Source organism: Panthera leo, chromosome E2 (assembly GCF_018350215.1).
Source record: "Panthera leo isolate Ple1 chromosome E2, P.leo_Ple1_pat1.1, whole genome shotgun sequence".
Lineage (NCBI taxonomy): Eukaryota > Metazoa > Chordata > Mammalia > Carnivora > Felidae > Panthera > Panthera leo.
In genome coordinates this window covers 3064753-3075916 of record NC_056693.1, presented here as the reverse complement: position 1 = coordinate 3075916, position 11164 = coordinate 3064753, and the positions used below count along the sequence as shown (strand labels likewise).

General features: G+C 57.7%; 1 protein-coding gene across 1 annotated transcript; it reads right to left on the bottom strand.

Annotated features, from left to right (window-relative positions):
- Nucleotides 1-3488: 3488 nt before the first annotated feature.
- SHISA7 (shisa family member 7) lies at nt 3489-10919 on the bottom strand. Its single transcript, XM_042920211.1, has 4 exons — nt 10240-10919; nt 8848-9002; nt 6603-6752; nt 3489-4133 (listed from the first exon to the last, which is right to left on the bottom strand). Exons 1-4 carry the CDS (start codon nt 10917-10919, stop codon nt 3490-3492), a joined length of 1629 nt encoding a protein of 542 aa, XP_042776145.1. The 3' UTR covers nt 3489.
- Nucleotides 10920-11164: the final 245 nt, after the last annotated feature.

Sequence of the window (11164 nt, the reverse complement as noted above, 5' to 3'; positions counted from 1 at the left end):
GGGGGGCAGGTGCCCAAGCTGGCTCCTTTCTTGGGAAGTCACAGTCTGCCTGAGGGGCACTGGGCGCGGCGAGGCCCTAGGAGGGATTGGAGGAACCCAGAGGAGCAGCCATAAGCATGGAGTCAAAAAACTGGCACTGGGGCCCAGGTAGATGGGGGTGGCTCCCCAGTTCCCTCGGTGTGGTGGGAGCTGAGGGCCAGTTCTCTGCCCCAGGCTCCTGACGGGAAGGGATGAGCTGAGGTGCCAGTTTTGGGGGGGGGAGGGGGGGAGACAAGAGGGAGAGGGACGGCCCAGAGAAGGGAGAAGAGGCCCCCTCGCCTTGCCTTGGGGGCTGGGGAGGGGGTATGTAGCCCTTTAAAAGTGGGGGAATGGCCGCCCCCCTGCAACATGGCTATATACAAAGGGAATTGGGGCAGATTGTGCATTGGGTGTTGAGGAATCCCCAAAACCCCTGGAGGCTCCCTGGTGTGTGAGGGGGAGGGAGGGGGAGAACACTACCTCTCCGTCGTCTTGAGATGATGCAGATCACCACCCCACCATGGCACTGGCAGTGGCTGTGGCCCTCAGGATGGGCCTGCTCCACGATCAGGCCAGCAGAAGACATGATTGAAGGCCCCAGAGGGGCCACAGCTGCCCACCCAGCCCATGGGGTCAAGTCTGGCCCAAGCCAATGGAGTGCTGTTTTGGATAGGGGTCCAGGTAACAGGGGCAGTGATATCACCTGAGACCTGTAAAGCCCCCCCCCCCCCCCACACACTCCCTGGTGATGATAAAAGGTATCTGTGTTGACCCTGTCACCGATGAGATGGTTGGGTGAAGGGCTGTGAGTTACCAGGAGGGGCCTGGATGCCCTCACCAGGGGGGTGATGGGGTCTGGCCAAGACCAGGTCTGTGGCGGGGTTGATGCAGGCATCAGCTTAAGTCAGGGGAGAGGCAGTGACATCATTAAAAAGGGGCAGACTAAGGATGATGTCATCAGAGGGGTCCTCACCTTACTCCATTTTTGAGGGAATAGGAAAATGGTGTGTTATTGTGCTAGTTCCCCTTACGGGAACGATTATAGGTGCCGTGGGACCCCAGAACACAACTGAAATGCAGCCATTGTCGTGCTTGGCCCTCAAGATGATGGATCCTGGAAGATGACGATGCATATGGTTGAAGTGGATCCTAGTAAATGATGACATATTTGGGTGTCATGGATCCTAGGAGATGATGATGCTATGGTTATGGTGGGTCCTGGGAGGTGATGACACCATGGTGGGAGTGGATCCTGGGGGGTCATGACCCCATTAGCTCTCATGGGTCCTGGGGGGTGATGACACCATGGTGGGAGTGGATCCTGGGGGGTCATGACCCCATTAGCTCTCATGGGTCCTGGGAGGTGATGACACCATGGTGGGAGTCGGTCCTGGGGGGTCATGACCCCATTAGCTCTCATGGGTCCTGGGGGGTGATGACACCATGGTGGGAGTCGGTCCTGGGGGGTCATGACCCCATTAGCTCTCATGGGTCCTGGGAGGTGATGACGTCACGGTTGAAATGGATCTTGGGGGGTGATGACTCCATTAGCGCTCATGGATCCCAGGAGGTGATAACCCCATGGTTGAAATGGATCCTGGGAGGTGATGACATCATGGTTGAAGTGGATCCTGGGAGGTGATGATAGCATTGGCTTTCATGGGTCCTAGGAAGTGATGACACCACAGTTGTCAGGGACTATGGGAAATGGTGGCATCATCAGTGCTAGTGGATCCTGGTAGAGGATGCTACCATCAGCCATTGAGGATTCTGGAAGGTAATGACATAATATGTCATGATGGGTCCTAGGAGATGATACAATGGTTGTGGTAGATCCTGGGAGATGGACACCGTAGGTCATAGGGAATCCTGGGAAATGATGTCATCATCAGACATGGTTAGCATTTGACCCCAGGTACAATGCCATCATGAGTGGTGGAAGTCTTATGGCACCGATGATATCATCAGCCAAATCAACAGTGGGCACACCCCAACCAACCCCATCCCACCTCACCCCCAACAGAAATCCAGGAGTTTGTTGACAGAGGCAATGATGTCTCTCGTTATGGCAGAAAGAAACGAGGCCAGCTTTTGGGCCACTGTGAGTCCCACGACTCTGGGAGGCTGGTGGGCTAGAGTGGCCTCCTTGAGGAGTCACACAGGAGGTGACATCACTGCACAGGGATGGGGTCTGAGGCCCAGCCACCCTTTAGAGGGAGAGTCTGGTGGAAGTCCTGCAGGGCATGTCCTTGCTGTCAGGGACAGGAGTGACCGAGTGAAGTCATGGCAGGACAAGGCAGAAACTCGGGTGACACCATCACAAATGATGGCCCTCCAGAGCAGGCAGTGTCTGTGGTGATGTCATCACAATCCCGGGACAGAACCTCAGCGGGGGCCTGCTGCCAACAACCTGCAGTCAGACCATTCTCTCCGGGTGGGGTTGCCTCCGCAGCAACAACATCCCTCAGATGTCTCAGCTCAGGGCACTTCCTCTGGTGACCCTGGGGGGGTTCTCATGGATTCTGGGCGTGCCCTGCCTTCTCATGATAGGGCAGGAGCAGTGCAGGTGTCTTACAGCATCATCTCCGAGCAGGCAGAGTCCAGTGGTGATACCACAGAAGGGGCCTCATCCTGGAGTGCCCCAGGGGCAGGTTGTCACCTCTGGTGATGACATCACGGGAAGAGGCACGGTCCCTCTGATAATGTCATAGGGCAAGGCACCTTCTCTGGAGATGGCATCACAGGAAGGAGGCAGAGTCCCCGTGACAATGTCGTGGACAGTCCTATGGATGGCGAGGACACAGTTGGCAAGGCATTTTGCTTGCGATGTGTCCCAGGAAGATGGCTTTGTCTGTAGCGACAACATCATAGACACAGGCATCTTCTCTGGAAGAAAATATTTTCCTGACGATGATGTCAGAAGAGGCCTTTTGGTGCCGGAGATGACATCATAAGGGTGAGACTTGTCTCTGCAATGACATTCACAGGAAGGAATCTTTGTCTCTAGGGATGATGTCATAGGGTAAGGCATTGCCTCTGCTGTGACCTCCCAGGAAGAAAGTCTGTGATGACTTCATGGAACATAGACATGGCCGCTAGTGTTGACTTCAGGAGCGGGCCTATTCTTCTGTGACGGATTAATGGGGAGGAGGTTTTGTCCCTGTGATGACATCACAGAACACAGACATTTTCACTAGTGATGAGCTCACAGGCAGGGCTCTTCCTCTGTGATAACGTCATGGGAAAGAGGCCTTGCCTCAAACGGCGACATAGGAGGAGGGATCTTATCTACCGTGACATCCCAGAAGGAGGTTTTGTCTCCGGTGACGATTTCATCCAAAGCAGTGTCCTCGGAGGCAGCCCCCTGGCCACAGGCTGATCCTGGGTCCCAGGCCCCTGGAGCGTGTTGAGGGATCCGGGCTGGGATGGGGGCCCCGCGAGGCCGCAGCCCCCAAGCCCCCGGGCCTGGCCTCAGACGGTCACCTCGTTCTTGCTGGCGGTGCGCAGGTGCTGCGGCAGGTGGTGGCCGGGGATGAACTGCAACTGCTCCAGCGTGCCCTGGCGCTGGAAGGGCGGCCTGCGCGCCAGCGTGCCCCCTCCCCCGCCGGCGTCCGACAGCCAGGCGGGCTGCGGCGAGCCGTGCAGACCGTGGTGGTGGTGCGGGTGCAGGCCGGGCGGCGGGGGCAGCCCGTGCAGCGGCGTGGGGGGCCCCCCGGGTCCCAGCAGCAAGTTGGAATGGGACGCGGCCAGACCCGCGCGGGCGGCGGGCTCGGGGGGCAGCGCGGGGCTGCGCGGGGGCGACAGCAGGTGCTCCCGGCTCTGGCGCAGGGCCTCGGGCGACGAGAGGAGCAGGTGCTCCTGCGACACCAGGCGCGCGCGCGGCAGGGTGAATTCGTAGCGCGCGCGGCCCGCGTCGCCCAGCAGGTGCTCCTGGGACATGACGCGCCGCGGGTTGGGCGCGGGCGCCAGGCCCAGCTCCTCGGGGCCGCCCCAGGCATCCATGCGGTAGCCGCCCCCCGTGCCAGGTCGCCGAAGAGTGTGCAGGGGCAGCGTCCCGCGGGGCATCTCCCCCAGGTGCCGGCGCTTCAGGTAGGCCTCATCCAGATCCTTCTCCGCTGGGGGAAGAGGGGAAAGGCCATACAGGTAAGTCCCCAACCAGTCCAGAACGTGCCCCCGCCCCCCTGGCTTCCGTACATCCCACACCCACGAGGACCCCAGGGATCACCAGAATGCCCTGGTCATTATTAGCCTGGACACAGGTAGGTGACATAGGTGACATAGGTGGAGGGATCTTATTTAAATAAAAAAAAATTTTTTTTAACATTTATTCGTTTCTGAAAGAGAGAGAGAGAGACAGAGTGCAAGCTGGAGAGGGGCAGAAAGGGAGACACAGAATCTGAAGCAGGCTCCAAGCTCTGAGCTGTCAGCACAGAGCCTCAGGCGGGGCTCGAACTCACAGACCGCGAGATCATGACCTGAGTCGAAGTCGGCGCGCAACCGACTAAGCCACCCAGGCGCCCAAGTGAGTCTCAAATTTTAGTCGGCCAAAACCATCAGGCTAGCTGTGTGACACAGATGGTGGGCCAGCAGATGTGGGGGGAATTTCCTTCCCCCCGCCCCCCGCCCCAAATTTGGAGATGTGACCTATTCGTGGGTTATGAAGTCAGTTTTGTAGAGGGTGAATGGCATTTTAAAATTAACTAGAATAGAAAATTTTCAGAAAGCATCCACACAGGGACGCCTGGCTGGCTCAGTCAGTGAAACATCCGACTCTTGCTCTCGCGGTTGTGCATTGGAGCCCCACACTGGGTGTAGAGATTACTTTAAAAAAACAAATAAACAGGGGCGCCTGGGTGGCGCAGTCGGTTAAGCGTCCGACTTCAGACAGGTCACGATCTCGCGGTCCGTGAGTTCGAGCCCCGCGTCAGGCTCTGGGCTGATGGCTCGGAGCCTGGAGCCTGTTTCCGATTCTGTGTCTCCCTCTCTCTCTGCCCCTCCCCCGTTCATGCTCTGTCTCTCTCTGTCCCAAAAATAAATAAAAAACGTTGAAAAAAAAAATTAAAAAAAAAAAAAACAAATAAACATTTAAAAAAGTTATTAAAAAAGAGGCATCGGTATACTAGGGGAATAAGGGTAAGCAACCTGTTCCTAAAATTTTTATTTCAGTTATGTTTGTGTTATTGAAATATTAATGGATGCAGTGGCAGTACCTGGGGTTTGTTTTAAAATAATCCGCCAAAAGTGTGCTGAAGGGAGTCTAGATTAACAAAATGTCGCTCATTGTTGAGTTGAGCGATGGGAACATTCGTTTTACAATGTCTTCTAATGCTGGGCATGTTTGAAAATGTCCGTAACAAGTTTCAAAGTTTTGCTGTAACTAAAAATTATACATATTATATGTGTCTCAGGGGTCATGATATAAAAAGCATTTCTTAATGTGGCTCTCAGTTTAAATCTTTTTTTTTTTTTTAATGTCTATTTTTGAGGGGGTGGTGGAGGGCCAGAGAGAGAGGGAGACAGAGGATCCAAAAGCCAGACTCGGGGCTTGAACTCAGGAACCGTGAGATCATGACCTGAGCTGAAGTCAGATGCTTAACCAAGTGAGGCACTCAGGCGCCCCTGGCTCTCAGTTTAAACTGTTTGAAGGCTTAGGGTGCTTGAGTGACTCAGTCAGTTAAGCATCTGACTCTTAATCTCGGCTGGAATCATCATCTCGTGCTTTGTGGGTTTGAGCCCCACATTGGGCTCTGCGCTAACAGTGCGGAGCCTGCTTGGGATTCTGTCTCTCCCTCTCTGCCCCTCCCCCACTCTCCTTCTCAAAAATAAATAAATAAACTTAAAAAATAATAAAATGTGGGGTGCTTGGGTGACTCAGTCAGTTGAACGTCTGACTTTGGCTCAGGTCATGATCTCATGGGTCGTGGGTTCAGGCCCCGTGTCGGGCTCTGTGTTGATAGCTCAGAGCCTGGAGCCCGCTTTGGAGTCTGTGCCTCTGCCTCTCTCTGCACCTCCCCTGCTTGTGCTCTGTCTCTCAAAAATGAATAAATGTTAAAAAAATTTTTTTTTAAATAATGAAATGTTTGAAGGCTCTTGCCACTGACCCAGAAATGTCCAGAATCACAGTGATTGGTCCAGGGATGAGCGTGTGACCCAATTTGGACCAGTGGGATCTAGACCTGGGAATGCTAGAATCATTGGGAAAGACCCTTTCCTGCTGGCAGAATAGCGTCTTGAAATTTCTCAGGTCAGTCTTTGCTACCACTAAAGAAGAATCTGTCTGTAAATAAAGAAGAGATGTAGAATCCTGGAGATAGCTTTTGAACCCCTGGATCCAGCCATACCTGAAGCTCATGATTCATAGACTTTCCCATATCAAGCCAATGTAGTTGCCTTTTGTTTTTGGCTTAAGTTGTATTTCTGTTAATTGTAAATACAAGTCCTAATGAATACAATAGATCTTAGGGGGGCACGGATATGCATTTTTAAAAAGCACTTTCAGAGGCCTATTGGGCCACTGTCCACACTCCTAAACCCAGGCCCTGGCCCCACCCCATCACCTTCGCCCTCCCCTTCCTGGGACTCACCCAGTCTCTTGAGGGAGGAGTAGCGGTTGAGTTCAGATTTCACAGCGGCCTCATAGGACGGGGGCAGATGTGAGAGGTTGTGGAAGGACCGAGAGCAGGACAGCGTGGAGTAGTGCAAGGAGGGGCTGGGTGGCGGAACGGCACGCCAGTCTGGGGCAGAGGGGCATGGCAGGGGTCAGTCCAGCCCCTCCTCCCTCAGACCCAGGAGTCCAGGCTCCCAGCCCCTTCTCCCTTTGACCCAGCAGTTCCAGCCCCCAGCCCCTTAGGGAGTGGAAACCAGGGATTCTGGCCCCTCACGGATACTTGCTCCCCCGACCTCAGGAGACAGGCTCAATGCTGGGGAAGCAGGTCATGTCACAGGAAGAGAGGTAACTGGCACGTGCTCAGCACCTGCTGTGTGCCTGGCCGGAGGCTGGAGGGGCCGTCCGCTTCACACATTTCCCCACAAGCCCAGGCAGGAGAGAGATGAGACTGGGAAACTGAGGCTAGCTTGGTCACCTGGCTGGACTGGGAGGCCAGGGCTCACAGGATCTCACACCTGCTCTATCCTGGGCACCCAGCTCAGGCTTAATACAGGCAGGGAAGGAAAGGAGCCTTTGTCCTCCCCCCAACCCAGCCCCAGTCCCTACCCATCGTGGCGGCATGGTGCTTGGGGCTGTTGACGTTGAGGTGCAGGTAGTTGTGGTGCAGATTATCTGTGGGGACCAAGAAGGGAAGTGGTGTCACTGCCATCACCCACTCCCAGCTGGCACTGCTGTCCTGGTCTCATGGGAGGATTTCCACTCATGTCCACTGGGTTCCCAGCTCTGATCCCTCCTATCTCCTGAATCTCTGCTCTGACCTTCCTCACCCTTCTGGATCATCAAATCGGCTTCCTGGCCATTTGGCCAGCCCATCTTCCAGATCAGCCCCCCCCCCCCCCCGCCTTGGTAGTACTCCTGACACCCACACCTGCCCCTGCCCCTATGCTGCTGGAGTCTCTTCCCACAGCTGACTGTCATCCACAGGACAAAATCTAAGCCGGGAATGGTGTTTGAGACTTACTCGGCCCTAGCTGATGCCTTGCCTGAATGAGCCTAGCTCAGTCCTGCCACAGGGCCTTGGCAGATGCTATTATGCTGTTCTCTCTGACTTGAATTCCTTCCTCCCCTTCTTTGCCTGAAGAACTACTCATCCCTCAAGACCCACCTCAAATGTCTCTTCCTTATATTACGATTCAAACCCATCTCTTCCCCTACATTTCTGACCCCAGCTCAGGCCTTGTCCTGTATAGCCTGCATTACTACCCAGCCTCCTCCTGCACCTTCTTCCTCTCATCTCTCCCCCTTCACATGAGTTCCAGAAAAATTCTTCCACTCACTTCTGACTTTGTCGCTCCCCTGTTCTAAAGTCCTCCGTGGCTCCCATCGCCATCAGGACAAAGACAGAGCTCCTCAGCTCAGCCTGGTGCTCAGATCCTTCCTGAGGTGTCTGCCCACCCTCTCCCTGGCCTCACAGACTATGCTTCAGAGGCTCAGACATTGCCCGGCCCAGGTAGGCCCCTCATCCTCCAGGCCACTGCTCAAACGGTATCCTGGGGGAAGTCTTCCTCCTCCTCCTCCTCCTCAAACCAGACGAGACTCTTTTTAACCTGTTACAGCTCCCTGGACTTCTCCCTGGTGAACTCATCATAAAATATGAGAACAGCTCATGTTTACATGGACCTTTTTTCTGTGCGAGGCACTGCTCTAAGCCTTCCGTCGTTAGTTCATTTGAGCTTTGCAGTAACCCTATGCGGTGGGCGCCGCGACGCTGCTTGTTTTATGGCCGGGGGAAGTGAGGCCCAGAAAGGTGAATCGTGTGTCCCAGGTAGCCAGCGGCAGAGCCAGGGTTCAAACCCAGGCAGTGTTCAGGACATTCTAATTCAATAGTTAGGTGCTTTCTTGTGTGTGTGGCTGTTAGGAGCTCTGACACTGGCTTTCTCAAGTGCAGGGGCCGAGAATGTCTACATTGAAATCACCGTGGCGTCCGTGATACCCACCCAGGGGGTTCACGGGAGGGCAAGGAGGGGTCCTGATTCACAGCAGGGTCCCTCCAGCCTTGCCGGGAACTGGTCGGGTTCAGAGCAGGAAGAGGCTGGAGGGTGGGCTGGGGGCGCGGGCGGGGCTGGGCACCGGGGGTGGGACTACCCGGGGGGCGGGGCTACAGGGCAGATGGGCGTGGTCAGAGGCCGCAGCGGCATTCCCGGCTCCCAGGTCCCACTCACCGAGATTGGAGGGCTTCACGGTGTTGTAGAGGGTCTTGGGCGTCCTCGGGGGCATGCTGTCGGGGCCCCCGACCCCCGGGGTCAAGGAGCTGCTTCGTGCCCGGTCCGGGCGGGTCCCAGGCCCAGCCTGATGCCTCAGAATGTCCACCAGAGCCCTAAAGGTGGCAGAGAGCCGGTCAGCGGCCTGGGGACGGGGGTGGGGGCAGGGAGGGGGAGGCCCCGGGCTGCTTTTCCCTCCCTGCTCTCCCCTTTGGGGGAGTCGGTCAGCTCGGCGGGGCTCCTCGTCTTTGGCCACGCCCATCGCTAATGTCCATCTGAGCACCGCTCGCCCCAAGGTTCCTCCGACCACATTTCTTGCTTGAAGCGCCCCTTCCCCAATTCGTTGGGACCCAGCCCCTTTTGTGGTCCTTCCCACACCGTCCTCCCTGGGCCCCCACCCCACCCTGAACCTGGGGCCTCCCTCCCGTTCCTTTAACAGCCTTCCCTTGGCGGTAAAGTGTGCCTCTTCCGTCCAGTTGTGCGGACCGAAACCCTGAGACTCGCCCCTGGCTCCTGCTTCTCTTTCTTTTCATGGCCCTCAGCCATGTTGGACTTCCAAGATAAATCCCTAGCGGACCACTTGCCACCTGTGCTGCCCCCAGTGCCTCCTCTCATTGCTGGCTCATTGCTAGTGTCCTAAGGGGCCTCCCGCTTCCACCCTGGTCCTCTGCTGTCCCCAGAGACTCCTCTGGAACCATCAGATGGCTTCGTGCCTGAGCTCCGCGCCCTCCAGACACCCCCCCCCCCATCACTCTTAGAATAAACCTACTTCCGCCCACTGCTCCGCAGGCTCAGAGACTCCGTCGCTGTCCCGCAAGTTCTATCAGGACGTTTATACGTGCTGTTCCCTCAGCCTGGAATACCCTTCCCACAAATACCCGTTTGACTTGCTTACTCTCCCCACCACTCACATTTAATGATAACGGCAGCCAGCGTTTATGGAGGGCTTACTATGTGCCCAGACTTGACATGAATCAACTCAGTTAATCCTCATTACAGTCTGACCTGGGATTGAAAGCCAGCTTCACCCAGCAGGGCAGGGACCTGGTTTGGTCCACAGCTGTATGCCCAGCTTCTGACCCACACACAGACGGTGCCCAACAAATAAGTTTGTTGGATGGATAAAGGCCTGAGCCTCTCCCGTCACTCAGCAGCCGGGCCGGTTCTGTCGCCCCTATTCTTGGGACCCCTTCGGTCTCCCTGGGTATCTGCTCCCGCGCTCGCTGTGGCTGCCTCCCGCATCTCTGAGCAAGCCTGGTTCCCTGTAGCCCTGCCCTCTCCAGATGGCTCCACCCCTGATAGCCCAGGCCCCGCCCCCAGGCGCCCTGCCCTAGGGTCCCAGCGCTCACACACCTGGGCACGTTGATCTCCCGGTGCGCCCTGGGCGCACGGGACGCCTTGCTGAAGGCCACTTTGGCGCCGACGCCCACGGCCAGGGCGAAGCTGATGACCCCGCACACCACGTAGGCCGTGCTGCCCCCGGGGCCCTCGCCCCCGCGCCCCCCTGCGCCCCCCGCCCGGCCCCCTTCCAGCCACCCGGCCTGGCCGGGCCCGGGCCCCCCGCCCGCACCCCCGGCACCCCCGACGCCCCCGGCCAGCGGCGGCGGCGTGGTGGCCCAGCGCGGCGTGTCGTAGTTGGAGCAGGACGCCTGTGCCAGGCGCATGTGGCGGTGCTCGCAGCAGAAGCGGTAATGGCAGGTGCCGCAGCAGAAGCGGTAGGAGCCGGTGCTGCAGTTGAAGGTGGCGTCGTACTGTCCCATGACATCGTAGTAGCCGTGGCAGAGCTCGGCCGGAGGGGGCGCCCGCGCCGCCGCGCCGGTCCCGCTCGCCGTGCTGGTCCTGGTGCCGTTGGCGCCCGGGCCCGCAGCGCCCCCGCCGCCCGTCAGCGCCCCGGTCAGGCGCCGCAGGTGCGCCAGCAGGGCGGGCAGCGGGCCCGGGGGCTCGGCGCTTGTGGTGTTGGACGGGCGCGCCCCGGCCTGGCGGGCGGTCGAGGCCAGGAGCAGGAGGGTCCCGAGCAGCAGGAGGGACGGCATGGGGCGCGCAGGAGGTCGGACCGGGCTGCCAGGCCGGGGGGAGAACCGAGGCTGCAGCGGGGGGCGAGAGAGAGATGGCCAGAGGTGCAGACATGTGGGGGTGGGGGGCCGGACGCGAGGAGGAAGGCAGAAGAATGGCGAGAATCATGCCGCAGGGGACAGAAAGGATGCGTGGAGAGGGAGATGCCCGCGCGCCGAGTTAGCAGCCCCCCAGGGCAGTGGACGCAGGGGTGTTTGGGGAGGGG